The sequence below is a fragment of the Arachis ipaensis genome, chromosome B3, assembly GCF_059453495.1.
Source record: "Arachis ipaensis isolate K30076 ecotype BB chromosome B3, ASM5945349v1, whole genome shotgun sequence".
Classification (NCBI taxonomy): domain Eukaryota; kingdom Viridiplantae; phylum Streptophyta; class Magnoliopsida; order Fabales; family Fabaceae; genus Arachis; species Arachis ipaensis.
Window position 1 is genome coordinate 2,726,699 of NC_142438.1, and position 19,865 is coordinate 2,746,563.

Sequence of the window (19,865 nt, forward strand, 5' to 3'; positions counted from 1 at the left end):
ACTATAGGACCAACAGAGTAATTAAACCTATTAAATAATCACACACTAAGATGTTAAAATAATAATTTTCGTCCAATCCAACGATCCAAAACCCACTTGACCTACCATCCTCTCATCATTTGAACCGTCACCATAACATTATATATATTAATTAAATAATTAAATGCATATATATATATATATATATATATAATGCTCTTGCTTTGTTCCTTGCTTCATCCGCTACTATTGTTTTGTTGATGAATCTTATGCCATTACTCTCTCTTCTTCTCCTCCATGCTTGTATTATTCCAGCTTCCATAATCATCATTATCATCAACTATATATAATTATTATCATTAATAATTAATCAACATTGCTTCAAAATGGTAATGTACATATATATAGCATTGAATATATATATATATATATGTTAGAATTGTTGATCTGATATGTGTAAGTGTGTATGATGAAGGTGGAACCTCCATGGCTGGAAGGACTATTGAGAAGCACATTCTTCAGAATATGCAAAGAACACATGAAGTCACCAAGAAACGAATGCAACATGTTCTGTCTCGATTGTGGGGACCATGCATTCTGCTTCTACTGCAAATCTTCTTTCCATAACCATCATCAAGTCATTCAAGTGCGTATATATAATTAATCTTCTTTCATTTCATTTTAATTATACAATATATATTATAATTACTTATTCAAAAATGTTATTCGTACACCAATATATTTGTATATAAATATATGTATGGTTTAATTTGCATTTATTTTGAGGTACTGGGATAGAGACTGGGAGACTGAGACACAGTATCATATTTATTCTGGTACTAAAATTTCTGTCTCTGTCCCTAAAATTTCAGTATTTTAGTACTTCCAAAAAGTAGGAACACAGCAGACTAAAATTTTTAGATATGGAGACTGAAATTTTAATAACATTTTATACTTAAAATATCCTCATTTTAATTAATTAATTCTAAATTTATTCTTTATGCAAATTAAATTAGAGTTTTATTCTTATTTCAATTTCTGTCACTCACTTTACACCAAACAGAATACTAAAATTTATTTCGGTCTCTGTCTCTTAGTCTCTGTTTCTCACTCTCAGTCTTAACATATATTTTATATTAGTAGTTGATTTTGATAACTGATTTTAATAGACACATAACATAGTCGTTAATTAATAATAATAACAATGATAATGCAGATAAGGAGGTCTTCATATCATGATGTAGTGAGAGTAACGGAAATTCAGAATGTTTTGGACATAAGTGGTGTTCAGACATATGTTATAAACAGTGCTAGAGTTCTATTTCTCAATGAGAGGCCACAGAATCAACTTAAGGCCAATCATAATAATAATAGTGCTTCTAATAATAATGGTAAAAGCAATTCACATTTTTGTGAAATATGTAGAAGAAATCTCCTTGATCCTTTTCGTTTCTGCTCTTTGGGATGCAAGGTTAGTTCGTCTTCTCAATTTATTAATTATCCTTTTTTTTTTCCTTCTAAAATTTGCAAACTGGTTCACAAACTGAAGAAGTTATTAAATTAATTATTTAAGTTAATTTGCAGGAGTTACTAATTAAAATTTGATTTGTTTGCTGTAAATATAATTAATTTTTAATAGTTGTATATATATTAACATTTTTAACAATAATATGTCCTTTTCTTTTTTTTTTTTTACTTATTTTTGAAAGAAATGGAAAACTCTTTTGTCATTATTTTATTTAGATAATTATATTATTAGTTTATTGTAAAATAATGAATTGCAATTATCTTCTTCTATATATGATGATTGGCTTATATAATCCCAAATGTTTCATTATTAATTCATTTAAATAAAGTCATCATGAAGCTACATTAATCATGCATGAGGGTAGCTAGCTAGCTAGAAACTTATATTTTTTCCTAGGGAGTTATTATTGGTTTTGCTTTATTTATTTAATTAAAGAAAAATAAATAAATAAAGTGGAAGCATATATAGCTGTGATGTTGGAGTAGTTGGTTTTACTATTTTTTTTATTTATTTTGGATAAACGTATAATAATAATAAGGTGAAAACTCAGCTAAAGTCGACTTCACGTGAAGTTGATATCTGAGAGTCGTTGGATGAAAATTTAGTCAAATCAATCAAATCATCTAACGGCTCCTAGTTATCAACTTCACGTGAAGTCATCTTCACCTGAGTTTCCACCTAATAATAATAATAATTGTAAATGCATGATGTAATTGTTTGTGTATGTATGTATATGATAATAGCTTGTAGGTATAAAGAAAAATGGGAATGGGAGCTTTGTCTCAAGCGCAAAGAAAGAAGAAGAAGAAGAAGAAAACGAAGAATTGTTATTGCGTGAAGGAATAATAGTAATCCACAAACAAAAACAACAAGTATACCAAATAAACACTCCTTGCTCTAATCATAATAATAATTCAAGGAGAAGAAAAGGAATACCTCAAAGGGCGCCTTTAGGATTCTAAACTAGTACTTAGAAGAATTGATTAAAAAAAAATGTGTATTGTTTTTTTCGCCAATGCTATTTGAACCATCATTTGGGTGTCTCTTTTACACCAACAAAAAGAGATCTATAAAGAAAAATAAGATTATTATTGTTTTCTTTGTGTTTCAAACACTCAAATAGTAGTTTAGTTTAAATAGTATTGTTATATATATATATATATATATATATATATATATATATATATATATATATATATATATATATATATATATATATATATATATATATATATATATATATATATATATGATACTTTTCTCTTTTGTGTCTATGTGCTTTTTTATCTGTCACTATATTTTTTTTAATAAATTTATATATCAATGCATCTAAATATATTTGTTACATTTGATCCAATATGTAGTGTAGTTAAAATAAATAAATAAATAAAATAAAATAAGGAGTAATAATAATATTATATTTAGTTTGAAATATTAAATGATTAATTCACCGTTAGTTTAAGAAAACGTGAAAAGTTGAAATCTTATATAATATATGTACCAATAATTTATTAATTAATAATAAATTTATAAATAAAATTTAATTATAATTGCAAATGATTAGTTTGAAGGGTGGATTTGGCGTCTTTATCCAGCTCATTTGATCACAAAGCCCATGTGGGTATGAATACCCATAAACCAAGCATTCTAAGCTGGCTTAACGGGTAGCATTAATTTAAGAACAAAAAAGAAAAATATATGTTGCTTTTGTAGATATAGCAGGTTGGTTTAGGTGCAATTATGTATGTTCTTTGCATTCCTTTAAATTAATATATTAAACATGATAGGTGTAAATGTACCCCAAACACATGAATGGTTTTATGTAAGGAAACAATGATGCAACTGCTTTTTCTCATTCTTAATCATTGGTATATCTTCTTTGAGTAATAATCTTTTAATTATGTTAATCGTGCCACACGCGGGAAGTAGTGGGAAGTTTAAAAGTTCATGATATTGACAAAGAGAAAATCTAAAAATAGTTTATAGAATTTAATTTTTTTATTTACATAAATGTAAAGGAATTTTACATAAATACTTAATTACGTATTGATATATTAATAAGAGTAATTAATTTAAAAATTTATTATTTAAAAATTATTTAAATATATAAATCTAATTATTAAATCAGATGATTGGAAAAAAAAATTACATTACTAATATATTAAAATTAAACTCTAATTTATAACATTACAAAAAAATCATGTATAAAATTATTTACATAACTATATTAGATATATACTAAAATCAAATATTAAAATTAATTATTAATATAAAATAATATTAAAATATAAAATACATTAAAAAAATGGGACAAAATTTAAAATCGTCACTAATTTATAATATTTAATTATAACGAAGAGCGGAGTTTAATAGAAACAATTGGGCTATGACAACTAAAGTTTTTAAAAATTATTAGGTATACATATGATGATACAAGTGTTTTGTAGTTGATTTGGCTAATTTACTAAGTTAGTTTTTTGTTTTCTCTTATAAATTTGTGGGTTCAAATCACATTCCCAATTATTTTCATATCTTTCTTGTGTTTTATTAGCTTTTACAATATTTTAAAAAGTTATTCTTTTTAAAATACTTGTTTTACTAATTTATTAATGTAAATTATTTCTAAAATAACACAAAATAATATTGATATATTCCATATATTTCGAGCTTTAAAATTAAGTGATCACGTTAATATTTTTTTATCTGAATTTTATCTTATGATATATAAATAATTTAATGAATTCGACTAATAAATATCAAATTTATAAAGATTTTTAAATAATAAATAATTTTAATTAAAAAATAAAAAATTAAATTTTGTTATCATTAAATATTTTTTGTTAAATTTTTTATTTTTCCAAAAGATTTTTTCAAGTTCCATCACTTGTTGTCATTAGTTTGTAGCACTTGTCGGAGTGTTTTTTATATTACATTTAGGGACAGTTTGAATTTGTCACTAAATTGCTAAATTATGTAACAATTTTTCATATATTTAGTAATTATTTTAAACTGTCACAATAGTTTGAATTTACCACTGAATTATCAATTTCTATGATAATTTTTTTTATATTTAGTGACTATTTTAAATTATCACCATCTTTCTAACATCAGATTTATCTTTTTAAATGTTTATAATAAATTAAAATTGTCACAATCTTTCTAACATCAATTTTTTTTTATTAATTTTTTTTACAAAAATTGTTTTCGTTATAAATAATAATTTATATATATACAAGTAGAATTTTACAAAAATACCCAACATTGTATTTCAAAAGATAATATATCTAGCAAGTTTTATATAGTTATAATCATACGAAATTATAAATTCAAGTAATAAGTCTTTAATATGTTTCCATAACATGTAAATTCAAATAATATAATCCCAACACATAATCCTAATGTATAAAGCTAATAATAATCTCAATCATAAAACTCCTTTTAAGTTTTGGATGGTCCATTTTATTGAAATTCATGGCTAGAAGAATATAATAAATGTTCTTATCTGTATCGTGATTCAAAATTTGTAATATAATTAAAAATATAAAACAATAGAGAGAATCTTAACAAACTATCTAGAACTTCTTTTATCTGCATAAGATAATGTTAACAATATTAGTAACCGAAATTAAAATCGTAGTCATAATAACTTTGACAAATTCAATTTAAAAAAATTAGTTTTAAGAATCAGATTGGCAGTCAGGCACTCAGGCTTCAATTATCCATAATTATATTTTCTTTTATAGTCATAACAAATTTAGTGAAGTGCTAATAGATATCTCTACCTTCAATATAAAATTAGTCTTATCCAAAAATAAGGTCTTTAGTTTGAGAACAAGGCTTTCTAATTTTCTATTAAAAAACACAATTATGCATATTCATTCTTTATAACAATTAGAATTTTCAGCAATAATAACGCCAAAACCAGTCCACAGCATCCAAGTCTATAAAATTAAGTATAACACATATTTTTATCTTACTTCTGTAGAAAAATTGGGTATTTTTTTATGATTAAAAAAAATTACTGGCTCCTATAATAATTGTACTTATAATTTTAAGAGAAAAGAATAAATTAGTCTCTAACTTTTTACTCTACGAACATTTTAGTCACTGACCATTGAAAAATACTTTTAAATTCATGATGTCTTTAAAAGTTAGACGGATCAGTCCCTCCGTCCATAAGTCACCGTCAGACCCAACAGAAAAGGTTGACGTGGCTTCTCCTCTGCTTACTTGGCATCATGGCTTTCCACGTGGCATGTTAGTGATGGAATGGAGCTTTTGAAAAATAGACACATAAGTCCCTGTCGCTCAAAACGACGTCGTTTTGTGTGCTGCCCTCATCCTTGTGTAAGTGAAGAAGTAAAGAAACAAGCTTCAAATTGATCATCTTGAAGTAAGTTTCTGCAACAATGCAGTGAGAAAAACCTCAGCATTCTTGATGTTACTAGCATCAGCCTTATTCCCAGTGGCCCACTTTACCTTCTTGCAACCTAATTTTCCAATCAATGACGCATACAGCTTTTCAAGGTCCACCCCTTTGCTGAAAAATCTGTCAATCCACAAGTACCCTTCACCTCTCAAAATCCTATCCACATCAAACAGCAAGAACTCCATCATCGTCATCGGAATACACCGGTTCACAGCACGCCCGCACCGCACAAGGTCCACCACTCCGTCGAACACCGGCAGCCGCTGCTACAGCGGCACGTGAAGTGGCACAAGCCCCTTCAGCGCCACCGCTCATAGTCATCGTCACAACTGTCACGTTGTGGAGCTTCATCGTGGCGGCGAATGACCTGGTGCTGCCACCGACGTCGAGGCCCAACCAGATGACTGACTTTGCAGACTTGGCGATCTGGAAGAACTGCGAGATCGGAAGATCGAGATCGGTCTTGTAGGTTGTGAACTTGGACGAATCGGAGGAATGGTTGAAGCCTAGATTAGGGTTTTGGCGGTGGAAGCAATCGAAGGATTTGCAAGGGTAATGGTCCCAAATTGCAGAGAAATCGGAGAGTGAAGAAGGGAAAGGGTCTTGAGGGAAAGGGGATGAGGATTTGTGTGGTGCGGTTCAGGAGAAGCAGCGGCGGCGGGGAAGGGGGTGGCAGCCACAGAGGATAAGGGATTCGGCGAGGTCGGAGTCGGAGGGGCAAAGGGAGAAGGGAGTGTAGGACATGTACTTGTGGAGGAGGTCAGGGTGGTTGTGGCAGGAAGAGGCTATCGGGTTGAGGTGGGAGTATAGGAGTAGATTTGGTGGGATGGTGGAGGAGGTGGTGGTTGTGTCAATGGAGTGTTGGAGGCGCGTGAGGTGGTTGATGGTGGCGCGTATTGTGTGGAGCAGGTGGAGGAGCTGGTCGGGGACGGGAGTGGGTGGTTTGGGGATTTTGGCGATTGGAGAGTTGAAGAGAGGTGATAGAGTGAGAGGATGTTGGTGGCCACCATTGCCATCAGAAGAACAAGGTTCAGTATCATTGTGGTGAACGCCAAAGCCATTTCTTCCCTTCCTTTCTTGCTGCACACAAAACGACGTCATTTTGAGCGACAGGAACTTATGTGTCCATTTTTCAAAAGTTTCATCCCACTAACATGCCACGTGGAAAGCCGTAATGCCAGGTAAGCAGAGGAGAAGTCACGACAGTCTTTTCCGTTGGGTCTGACGGTGGCTTATGGACGGAGGGACTGATTCATCCAACTTTTAAGAACGTCAGGGACTTAAAAGTATTTTTCAATTGTTAGAGACTAAAATATTCACGGAATAAAAAGTCAGAAACTAATTTATCATTTTTTCTAATTTTAAATTTTGATATTTCTCGATGGTTCACTAATAATAACAGACTGCATAGAATTTCTTGAGCAAGATGAGAATCTAATTACTTAAGATACATGAACATTAAATCTCATACTTCTAACATAAGTTTAAATACTTTTTACCAAATATTTTAGGAAAATTTTTAAATATACCGGTATATCGATATTTCAGTAATTTTTAATTGTTGATTTTAATTATAAAAAAAATATATAATATATATAATTAAGATTAACGGTTAAAAATGACTAAAACAACACTAATGTACCAATATACTTAAAAGCTTTCCAATACTTTAATATATGTTTTCTTTTTATTAGAAACACTCTCACCAATCTTCTTACAAAGTTTTCCTAGATGATATTTTTTATACGACAAACATATATATCGTTCCATTGATCAAATATATATACATGCATGGTAAATAAAACTCAAACTATATGAAAACTGTGTAAATATAATTTAATTAAAAAAAAAGCTCAAAAATAAGAATTATCAAGTAACTATAGCAACTATCATGACTACACTTAAAACTTCTAATACATATTTTATTGAGGCAGTAAATAGCCCACCACAAAAACACAAACTAAAAAAAAATTAAAGATGCGTTTGGTTTGTATTATTATTTTTTATTTTTATTTTTAATATTTTTTTAAAATTTTGTTAAATAAAAAAGAAAAACCAGAAGATACAAACAGAAATATTTAGGATTTTATTATTTTTATTTTTTTTTACAAAATTTAAAAATAAAAAATAAATGTTTTTCCCATTAACAATATATATTGATAATCCAAAATATAGGAAGTAACATTCGGATGAATTATAGCTCAAATGACATAGTCTCTCCATACTCAATTAAGAGGTTATGGGTTCGAATCTTCTATTTTTGGTAAAAAAAAAAAATATATTCGGAGTTGAATTATACAATTAGACAAGGGAGGGAAATGAGTGGAAGAATTAGATTACACAAAAATGGTATTGGAAGAGTGAGTTTCATTGTTGTCACATGCATATGTCAATTGTCATTGCCAAATGCCAACTACAACCGCACGGCACTGTCACTCCCTCTTTCAAGTTTCAACATTGAAGCAAAAAGCCTCACATAAAGTCTCTTAGCAACTAAGTCTAAAAAGGTATCAAATAATTTGTACCAAAAGCTATTGTACTCATCACTATCTATCCCTTCTCAATCATATGATAACTATATATACATTATTTTATTATATCTTATTGTGTTTTTTGTTTGTGTTACTTTATAATATTATTGAAGCTTGCTAGCTATGCTCATTCAAGATCCTTCACCAATGGAAGAATCAAGTGTTATTCGTATGCGAGGAGGAGGAGGAAGAGGAGAAGGAGATTCGAAGCGAAAGAAGGTTCTAGAAGAAGAGGTTGTTGTTGTTGTGGAGGAGTTAGAAGAAGAAGAAGGGTTCAAAACCCCAACATGGCAATGGAACAAGATTCCTAAAATTGAGAATTGTCCAAATGCCCCAAGAAAGAAAAGGAGAAGATCATCACAACATATGAAAAGATCATCATCATCATCATCATCACAAGAGATTGAGTTCAACTTTGGAGTGATGATAAAGCATGATGATGAGGAGGTAGAGTCTTTCTTCCAATCCATGTTTGAGCTTTCTAGGGTTAACAATAACAAGAGATGTAAAAGTATATGAGATTTTTTTTTCTTTTTTTTTAATCATTTTTTGGTTAAGAATATATGGATAATCCATCATCTAATTTATTTAGTCATAAATTGATTCTATCTAGTTTTATTTTCTATATATAATCTTATATTTTTCTCAAATTTAAGATAATAACTTTTATGTAAATAGAAATAGCGAAGATGCTAGTTTGCAATTCAATCGATGTTATCGTTATTTTTTTTATTTAGTTATTCTTTGACAGTTTGCAATATATACTTTGTAATGATCGAGTCTAACTATACCAAATTTTGATCTTGCTTTCACTCAACTATATATATTCCAAAAACCATATCATTAATTAATTAATTAATTAACTTCATCACTTTTATATGATAGTTTCAAAGACTATATCTTCCAAGAATTTGAGGTTCATTATATTATTATTGTTCCATTCCTCTCAACTTTCGGTTTAGTCATTAATTTATCCCATCTTGTTCAAAAGATACATTGTTGGCACAAGGACGAAAAACAAACAATAAACCGTACGAACTCAAAATTCAAATACCTAAAAACTTGTTACCAGAATGGTAAATAGAACTTATTACTTTATTAGTTGAAGGAGAAGATTCTAAGGAATCCTAGCTGGTAAATATTATTGTTGGCACTTATCTAATTGGTGGTGATTATATATTGTTGTTCTGTTTGTATATGTTGGGGTGAAAAGAAAACAAGAGTTTTGAAAGCAACAGAAGGAAAATAAGAAGCTAATAAGGGAGTAGGGAGTGAGAGAGAGAGAGAGAGAGAGAAAGCATGGTCTCCACATGTTTGATATCCTATTGGATGAAAACTCAGGTGAAGTCGACTTCACGTGAAGTTGATATCTAAGAGCCGTTGGACGAAAATTTAGTCAAATCAGTCAAATCATCTAACAGCTCTCAGGTATCAACTTCACACGAAGTCGACTTCACCTGAGTTTTTACCATCATAGTGATATGATAGAATAAGAGTCACGTTCAGTTGTAAGTGGTAGCGCTCGTTGCTTTCCCAGGGGACCAAGACATGCATATCTTACATAACCACGAGCACCACGAGAGAGAGAGAGAGAGAAACATGTTTGGGTCCAATTTAATTGCAATACTACAAGATGGGCCAGCCCTAAATATTGTTTGGGCTTTATGCCCAGCAATGTTTTTGTGTTCAGCACTTAGTTTGCGTCTCTCTGTCATTCATTAATAGAAAAACATTTATGCTATTTATTTAGACAACAATTAATTTTTAACTACTACAAAATATAGAGGATAGAGAAATGCGCCAGTCTGGGTATGAAATTTTTGAAGGGGTTTCTAGAGATTACAAGAATTCAATGTTTGTTCAGTCATGTTTTCAAATCCGAATATACTGATACTCACAGTGCTTATTCTCAAGGTCAGAAACGATAAGGACGACAAAGAAAGAAACCACAAAAAATGAGTTAAGTAATTGGAATAATTAATTAATACATACTGTTAATTAACTTATAATAATTTAATACATATTTATTAGTTAGATTTTCAATGATAATTTATGTTTTTTATCATTCTTGAAAACTAAAACAATTTGTTTTCCTGCATAGAAACTTTAGAGAAAAGTTTAAGTGTTAGCATAATTTATTGATTTTGGTCCATATTTTTAGTTTATATTTTTAAATATGGCTGACTAATTGCTAATTATGTAATTATGCAAACAACACTTGGCAACTTGGAAGTCTTAACATGAACTGTCCATGGCTTGACACTTGACAGTTGAGTAATAAAGAAAAATTGTTTTGATAGAGTCCAAAAAGAAAAGAAAAGAAAAAATGATAGTATGAAATGATAAATCATAATAAATATTTCATATTCCCTTGTGAATCTGCAACATTCCTGCATCGTCCAGACTCACCGATCAAATTTAATTACATATGGTTGTGGTCTCCACATTCTGTCCTTATCAATCATCTCACTCCACATCTCAATCATTTCGATACATGATGCATTATTACTCCATTTCTATTTCTACTCTCTCTTCTTTTCAATCATAATGCTCCTTCAAAAGTTACTAATCTTCGTTATCCTCACAAGGTTAGTACGGTATTATAAAATAAAATTCCATGCAAAACATTAATATACTATTTAACATATTTAATTCTAGTAGTAATTATTATTTCATCAAAATTTTATATAAATATTGTGTACTAAGTCAGGACCTCAAAATAAGGAGAAACCACAGAAAAGAAGTGAGTCCGTGAATGATTCTTAATGATGCTTAGAATATTCATCAATATTAATGGAAAAAAAATTTACTACTGTTAATTCGTTAATTAGAATATGAGGATGCAATTCCTTAGTGTATATATATTCAGAAAATGAATAACATGATAAACTAAACACTACTTCACAATTTACTGTAACACTCTCTCTCTCTCTCTCTCTAGATTCTCTTAAATCTCTTCACATTGTTCTTCGTTTTTGTTTGTTTCTTTGTTTTTCCCGAGAAAATTAACAGAGAAAGATACACATACATGATGATGATGATGGAATTCCAGAACCGCAGAGTGCTACTACTCCTCAACAAGGATGTTCCAATATCTTCACCGCCGCCGCCGCAGCCGCCAGCGTCGTCATCACCGGTGATGGCGATGTATGGATCATCGTCATTGCAAGTACCAGCTCGTCCGATCTTCAGTTCAAACGTAGCCTACGCCTTCATCATCCTCCTCACCACGCTGTTCTTCCTGGCCTTCATCCTCCTCTTCCTCCGCCAATTCTCGTCGTCCGGCAGCAGAAGCCGTTGCTCGGAGGAAACGACGGAGAAGTGGGCGCTGCCGACAGTTGCGTACAGTAGGGGGAAGAGGAAGGTGAAAGAGCAGGAAGAGGAGTGCGTGATATGTTTGGAAGAGCTTCGCGAGGGTGAAACGGTAAAAATGATACCTCACTGCAAGCACGTGTTCCATCCTAACTGCATTGACACGTGGCTCCTCACTCACGTGACATGCCCCGTGTGCAGATGCCCCAAGGTTTGTGAAGAAGAAGAAGAGAATGATGAGGGAGAAACAAGAATAAGAAGAGAGGTAGTTGAAATTCAGTTACAAGAGTCTCAAACTGAAAGAGCGGTGAGTAGTGATGAGAGAAGAGAAGTAACTGGGTTGAGGAGATCACTCAGCTTCTGACTATGAATTTGATTTCCTCACATTCAGCTTCCTCAGACGTGTAAATTAAATACATAGTGTAGACATGCAACACAAACAAGCCACTCTTTGCATAAACGCTTGAGAACTTGAGAGATAGCTACTTGCGGCTTCACCTGTAAACTGTAATGTAATTTTTTATTTTTTTTTTCAAAGTTAACTGAAACTTGAACCTAACATCTCTAGGTGTGAATGGAGAGACTATATTATTTGATCTCTAGTTTGTTGGGTAAACTGTAATGTAATTACATGCTACATAAGTTTAGTTATTTCTTTAATTTTATTTTCTAGTTTGAAGCTAAATAATACTTCTACAGATTTGACTAGTTCACACTAAACACACTTACTATTTATAGTTTCATTTTTTTGAAGTATATTTATTTGTTTGGATATCAATGTGTCAAAATTGAATTTTCAATGTGTACATTTTTATTTTCGTTATATCACATATATGTTACGCCAAAAGAGAAGTTTGTGTATCATTTGAAAAATAAAAATTCACATTCAATACAAAATTATATTGATTATAAATTTCTCAAAATTGTTGCTTTGAAAAATTACATTTTCTTTTTATTTAATCATCAGAAGAAATGTTTGAACAGATATCATATTTGCCAAGCACAATAAATCTCGATTTGTGCCAATTAACTTCTAACCTAAACCCACTTTACAATATCAAATTACTCAGTTTTCTGGACTACGCAATCTACATCAACTCAATATATAAGTTTTTTCTTTATATTCCTTCCTGGTTGTGTGGTTGTGGTTGCTCGATACAACGAACGAGTTCCATTCATTACGTAAGACAATGTTGGGCCTACTAATTGCCTAATTATTTAGGTTTCTGTGATCTTATCTTATACCCAAAATCGTGTATATTGGATGTTATTGGGTCAAACTCACAAACCTACACCCAACTGAAAATGATACTCGCAATTAGTTAGTTACCGTGGCTAATAAAATTGTTAAAACTTAAAAGCGATGTCAATATTTGGTATCTCACCAAACTACCAACCTAGCAAAAGTAAAAAAGAACAAATAAAAAATTTTAAAAAGATCTGAACAACATTTCGCGATGTATGATATCTGATCCAACAAAATCTTTCCCGTTGTGACACGCTGTCATTTTGTAAAGCAACTTCTACTCTATCATCAATCAGGGAACACTTGAATATGTTTTAACCTGCATAACCTAAAAAAAACAGGAAATGCTGGTTTCCAACAAATCAACATTGGAGAGGTTCATAGCAACGTAATTCAGAGGCAAGCTAATTATGATTTAATATTGTATAGTTTACAACCCAGACATGAATCATGACATATCAGAACACTATAATCACACAAAACACAAAGGGACAGAATCTTCTATCCAGTATATCAATTAAAAGGAGAAAATCGAAAATTCAGAAACAAAACATAATTTTTATTTATATTTATAATGATATCAGAATCATGGCCACCAAAAATTTGCCATCATGTGTTCCATTGGTGCACTCAACATAAATTAAATACAGTAACATGGTATTAAACCAGAAGGAAAAAACTAAAAAATAAAAAATAGAGTAACTGGAAAACTTCCAGGAGATAAAACTTGTTAGAAACCTGTATTTTGTTAAGAGTGTGGTCTTTATTTATGTCAATCTATAGTATAGAATAAGCACGTATAACCTCCACCACGGGGGCTTGACACATCGGGCACTTCCTTTTACTTTGAAGCAACTCATTGGCACATTTAGAACATGTACACAAGTGCCCACATCTGCAACCAATGCACAACGGTATTGTAATTTGTAAGAGACTATATTATAGTCATGCGCAAACTGGCAAAGATGCAACCATGGGATAATGAATGGTACCTGTACAACAAAGAATCAATATTGCTTTCACAGCATATACAGCAAAGCCCTTTCCTCACACATTCCCATTTGGATTCATCTGATGACTCGAACTCATTTGTTCCTGAAATAAGATTAAGTTGGTCACGTTAGTGGATAATTGATGACAGATAAGTAACACAATCACGTAAAATATAAAAATAAAGTTTAAAAGAAGGCCAAAGATTAGTGGCACTGGAAAAGAAACCTCGAGGTGCAAAATAATAATACAGACCTGATGAACCAGTCGAACGATTTAGGGCAGCAGAAACTTCTTGCCTTATTGAACGCTGCAACTCCAGCTGCATATCCATACAAGCCTCCAGCATTCTTTGCATATTGTTCATCCTTTGCTGCAGTCTAGACATGTCAATTCTCAAGTCATTGACAACCTCCCAATCCTGCCAAAATAATGAAAAAAATATTCAAATAATAAATACAAATAAATTTTTAACACAAACTAATAAAAAATCAATTATCATGCCAGTGCCAGTGTGCCAGAGACACCTTTAACTTTATTAAAGATGTGAAACAAAAAAAAAACGTACAATTCCTCCTAGATGCTGATTATTCATGTCACTCTGCGACTGTGACCAGCTGTCACGGCGAGGGTGCCGGTCCCAAAGAGGCAAAGGAGGAGGAATAGGTAAAGAAGGTAGGTCATGTGGACTATTAACAGTACCCTCCTGACCAACAATCTGATCCCTACTCTGCTGTTCAAGGTCCTGTTCCACAGAGGCAGAAGACGGGGTTGTTTCTTGTAGCTCCCACTCCATCTGATTATGGCCTTGCCTTGCAACATATGATTGTATCAACTGGTCAAGACTATCGCGGAAACTGCTACGGAGGAGGTTGGAGACACTTCTCCTGTGGAATAAACAGAAATATTGATTTTAAATTACATTTTCAAGTATGAAAAGGATAAATGCAAAAACTCTCCACTCATATTTACATACCTATTAAGCAGTTCCCTGAGTTCAACACTATATACATTGTCGTCGTCTGGAAAGTAAAATCCATGAATCCTACCGACTGGAGCACTTTCAAGATCAGAAGGAGCCCCCAACCAATTTTCTACAGCCTCTTGGAAGCCACCATCCTCTTGCCAGACTTCAGGACCTTCTTGCAGCCGAGAGTTTTCTCCATCCTCATCTCCAAATTCATTTTCAGGCCACTGCATTGATGTACTGCTCACTTGATTATCATCTACACCTTCCTCCGTGCTATTTCTCCATTCACGGTTACTCTGATTCCAGACACTTCCTTCATTTTCAATATCTTCTTCCAGCTGTTCTCCTACCAGAGCAGCGGGTTCATTCCGATTCATATCAACAATATTTTCCTCCATGGGGTGGTTGGGGTTTGATGAGTCATTTACACCATTACTTATATCACCCGATCGAAGTTGATCATTGTATGCCTCAGTGAATTCCTGCATAGCACTCTGAAATGGATTTTCAGTTTGCAAACTTTGCTGCACATGATCACTAGCAGTATCCTCAACTGGCATCACATGGTTCACATCAACATTTTGCCCAGTGCTATCTCTTCTTTCAACGGCCACACTGGATGATAGCTGATTTACTGGTTCAAATTGCAAATTCTGTAACTGAGCTCCTTCTACATGACCAGTAGTATCTTGTTGATCTGGATTGTCAGACATTGTTTCCTGCAAACAATTCTGGCCCCCCAACATCTCAAGTCCATCATTTCTTCTGGTATTAGATTCAGACCGTTCAGAATTCAGAGTGGGGACCACATGTGAATTGCTAGCACCGATTTGTTCAATCGTATTAAATTCAATATCACTGTTAGGTGACATATCAGATACGTTGCCAGTTGCTTGACTGCAACCAGTTTTATCCTTTCTGGAGAAGAATCCTTCCCTGTTCAGAAGACAAATTAAATGTCGTTGGTATAAAAATATACATGAAACCACTAAAATGAATAAAGGGTGGTAAATATCAGCACATGCTCCAATATGATGAGAACAAGGATCAGTAGCATTAACTTAACTGGTATAACAACACAAGAACAATTACCATTCTACAGGACTAATGGGAAATGGGGCTGGAGAAGATTATTTTTCAAAATGTAAGCAAGGTCAAAGTATGAAAAAAGTGATTATACTAAAGTTATTATTATTCAAGAAAGAAGAGGGGACAGAGAGCTGAAAGGCTTCAGAGAGAAATAGATATGTAAAAGTTCTCATAAAATTCGTTCATAAAGAAATTAATACCTTAGTTCTGATACAGTTTGTCTTTGCCTCAATAAACCTAGTTCACTTTCAGCAACAGAAGTGGACCTGTTATTATCAACAGATCTATCATTTCTCAAGAACCAGCCTCTAAGCAATGCCTGAAAACATTTTGAAATTTGAAGCATTCATCAATTTGAGTACAAACCTCCAATTTATACTAAATCTTAAATTTTGAATTATATTTCCTGGAAGCATTTATAGTATTTCTGCTTTTAATCATTTCCTAGATTTTCCAAATTATTTTATATTTGATATTGCTTCTGAATAAGAACTTTCTGATTCTATTCTCACCTACGAGTACTTCCATCTCAAGTGATGCAAATATTTTACCCAATTCAAATTAACAAAGCTCAAAGTCCAATTTTCATAGTTAACAACCATATTGTACAGAAAAGTGAAGAAATACAATTGATAATAAAATATCTGCAGAGCAGAACAAACCTGAATGCGATTACGATGAGGGAAATGAGATACTGCCCGATGGTTCAACAACTCTTGAATTTCTCTTTGCCTTTGCATCTCAGCCTTCTTCAGCATATCAAGCATAACCTGTCGTCCGCATAATTTACGGATGCCCCTACGAAAATGTTCAGTCTGGCCCTCACCCTGGTTAACAACAAAGCCGTCACGAACACGTTCAATTTGTGTACCAATTTCAGCAGATTGCTCTTCCCTGGTTTCCCCAGAAGAAACACCTCTGTGCTGGCTACTCATTTGTACCCACTCCCTTATTATTCTCACCCTTTCCTGCTCAGTTTCACCAAGCCATTCTCCCCTTGAACTGTTATTTCTCCGGGAAATGTTTGATCCATGATCCCCAGCACCACTGCTCATCCATTCCCTAAAAATTTGCCTCACTCTTTCCCTTTCAACTTCTCCCAAATCAGAGGAGTTTTCACAGCTGGAGTTGTTTAAATCCTCATGATCGTAATGGGATTCATTCTGACTTTGTGACTGTGACCATGTTTCAGATTCAGTGTCGCCCAAAACTGCGTCGTCTAGCATTCGATCCTGTCCTCTCTCATGGCTACCTGGAGAATCTGCCTGTGAGAGGTCAGAAATCAACCCATCACTCCTTTGTTCAAGTAGTACTTCACCAGGCCTTCCTTGAACCTGATTCACTGCATGTTCATCTTCAAGCTCTTGCCACATTTGCAAGAGTGCGGATGACCGAGTTCCTCCCCTCCTTCCATCTCCCCGCCTGCTGGATGACTGGGAATGGGAATCCCTCAGGAAAGAAGACTCGAGTACAGATACATTGTGCAGACCAGCAATAGCCATCCTAAGCTACTTTACTAGCAAGCACTCAGATATCTTCAACCCATCTGATTTAAATGCACCAGAATTTAGAAAAATGGCAGCCAAAGCATTGAGAGACAAATCTTTCTTATACTCTCATGGATTTAACCTCCATCCTATATGCCAATGGTATTACTTTCCTCGACACCATCATCATCACTACTAGCCCCATCAAGGAAAGGAATTACAAACTTGGAACTTCCCAATTGAATTAATTACCTCGAGCTATAATTCAGCCTGAACCAAAGAAAGTACAAATAGATTAACAAACCATATCAACTTATAAAACATGTTAACTTAAACTTAGAACATAAATTGGATGATTTGAATACGAAAACCACAAACAACAAGGCACCACGGTTTCTATACCACGCACATAAAAAGCTAAGCTAAAACTGCCATGACTGAAAGTTAACAAAATTCCCAGTTTCATGAACCTTAGATTCGAGTATATCCTCAAGTCTTGGCAAAAACAAGCCATTCAGATCATCAACCTCAACGAGCTGGAATTCTTCATTATAAATCCAGAAAATTAAATTCGAAAGTCCATTTCTCACTGTTTCACCCATAATCATGAACCACACGCAACCACAGATAGGACAAATTTAAAAAACAAAAAAAAAGGAAAAAGTAAATTCAAATCCACATTGTAAATTGCTCAAATATCAGAGAGAAACAAATCAGAATCCAGAGGAATCAGTAACTGAAGCGGGGACAAAAAGAAAAAAAAAGGAAGCAAAGCAATATTAAAATGCGTATTGAATTGAAGTAACGTTGAAGCGCGAGTGTGAATATGAACGTACCTGCGAAGGTGTGGTTTTTGATTTGGAAGTAAAGGGAACGAAACCCTAACTACGATAGAAAGATGGAAGGAAATCTTCTCTGACGCAGAGAGATAGAGAGAGAATGAGAATAATGACAACAAAAACGAGAAAGAAAGAAAGGAAAAAAAAATTGGAAGCAGAGTGAGAGAGAGATAAGAAGAAAAAGAGGGAAGAGCGGCGATTTATAAATATAAAAATATATAAATAAATAAAAATAAAAAATATAATATAATAAAGAGATCTTGACACGTCAATTGGAGTGCCCACGCCTTATTGTCATTGGCATAGAAAATGCCGTAACACTAACGGACTAAGAAAAAATGTAACTCTATATAAAATAAATTAAAAAAAATATAGATAGGCAATAAAAATATTAAACAATGTGAATAATTGATATATTGGATGTTTATTAGGTGTTTGGATGTTTAATTTATTAAGTGTGTAGATAGTTATTCTAATATTAAAATTTAGATGAATAATTTGAAGTGCAGTATTTTACTTGAATTTGGTCGATTTTAAAACTTATTATTCATGTTATTCAAGAAAATTATTGATTATCTAGCATAACCCAATAAATTAAATAATATATATTTATACATAATTATATAATATTAATTTAATAACTAATTTTTAACTAATAATTTTATAAATAAAACATGAATTTTATTTTATATCTATTTCCTCAAAAGAACTTCTATCTTATTAAAATACGCCAATATAATAAAAATATATCTGGATCCATACATGGATAAGAAAAATTCTAGATTCTCGTAGATAAATTAGTTTCTTCAACTTTATATTAATTAATCATATGAAGTTACTATAGAAATTAAATTCAATAGATTTTATACCAAAACCGTGTAAAAAACCGGTATTTCAATAAAATTTAAGGTCATCGAAGAAAAGTATTAAGGTTAATAATATCATCTAAATTAATAAATTTTATATTCATTAAAAATAATTTAATATTTATACTGACTAAATAATTATCAAAATTATTAAAATTGTTGGGCCTAGAATTTTCCCAAACAGATTCTTTTCTTAGGATACAGTTAGGTGTCAAAATACTAATTATTTGGATAATAACGGTAACAAATCTCACCAAATTCAATAAAATGCAAGGTAAAATATCTAATTTAAGATTCGTTATTTTTTTTTTAATTTTTATACCTTTTAAATAATAACCAATTTGGATGTTAAAATCTTTTGCATGTATATTACCCTTATCTTACTCGTTGGGTCGTTATTGGTGAACATTCTTAATTAAAAGAATGAAAGAAATTAACTAACTTCATAAAATTGTTAAAAAGTGCATATATATATATATATATATATATATATATATATATATATATATATGTATGTATATCAACTACTTTTAGATAAATGGGTGTAATCTACTTAAAAATAGCAGTATACTACCTAAAGATTGAAAACCAGGTAGGAG

The 19,865-nt window shown here is 32.1% G+C and overlaps 3 protein-coding genes and 1 pseudogene across 4 annotated transcripts; 2 read left to right on the plus strand and 2 right to left on the minus strand.

Moving 5' to 3' along the window:
- The first annotated feature begins 214 nt into the window (after window positions 1-214).
- LOC107634125 (PLATZ transcription factor family protein) lies at window positions 215-2,582 on the plus strand. Of its 2 annotated transcripts, XM_016337699.3 has the most exons (4): window positions 215-368; window positions 455-625; window positions 1,196-1,450; window positions 2,251-2,582. In XM_016337699.3, the coding sequence occupies exons 1-4, from the start codon at window positions 366-368 to the stop codon at window positions 2,467-2,469; spliced, it is 648 nt and encodes a 215-aa protein (XP_016193185.1). In that variant the 5' UTR covers window positions 215-365; the 3' UTR covers window positions 2,470-2,582. The 2 variants fall into 2 exon arrangements, with proteins under 2 accessions (XP_016193185.1, XP_020973409.2); XM_021117750.2 differs by lacking the exon at window positions 215-368 and having other exon boundaries at window positions 449-625.
- Window positions 2,583-5,890: 3,308 nt separating this feature from the next.
- LOC107632381 (putative methyltransferase At1g29790 pseudogene) lies at window positions 5,891-6,997 on the minus strand (annotated as a pseudogene).
- A 3,952-nt stretch (window positions 6,998-10,949) lies between these two features.
- Window positions 10,950-12,498, plus strand: LOC107634124 (RING/U-box superfamily protein). The gene is made up of 2 exons (XM_021117749.2): window positions 10,950-11,055; window positions 11,480-12,498. Exons 1-2 carry the CDS (start codon window positions 11,015-11,017, stop codon window positions 12,141-12,143), a joined length of 705 nt encoding a protein of 234 aa, XP_020973408.1. The 5' UTR covers window positions 10,950-11,014; the 3' UTR covers window positions 12,144-12,498.
- A 1,065-nt stretch (window positions 12,499-13,563) lies between these two features.
- Window positions 13,564-18,594, minus strand: LOC107629284 (Ring/U-Box superfamily protein). Its single transcript, XM_016332034.3, has 8 exons — window positions 18,398-18,594; window positions 16,737-17,831; window positions 16,275-16,393; window positions 14,992-15,921; window positions 14,584-14,902; window positions 14,271-14,436; window positions 14,018-14,120; window positions 13,564-13,920 (listed from the first exon to the last, which is right to left on the minus strand). The coding sequence occupies exons 2-8, from the start codon at window positions 17,574-17,576 to the stop codon at window positions 13,803-13,805; spliced, it is 2,595 nt and encodes an 864-aa protein (XP_016187520.1). The 5' UTR covers window positions 17,577-17,831; window positions 18,398-18,594; the 3' UTR covers window positions 13,564-13,802.
- Window positions 18,595-19,865: the final 1,271 nt, after the last annotated feature.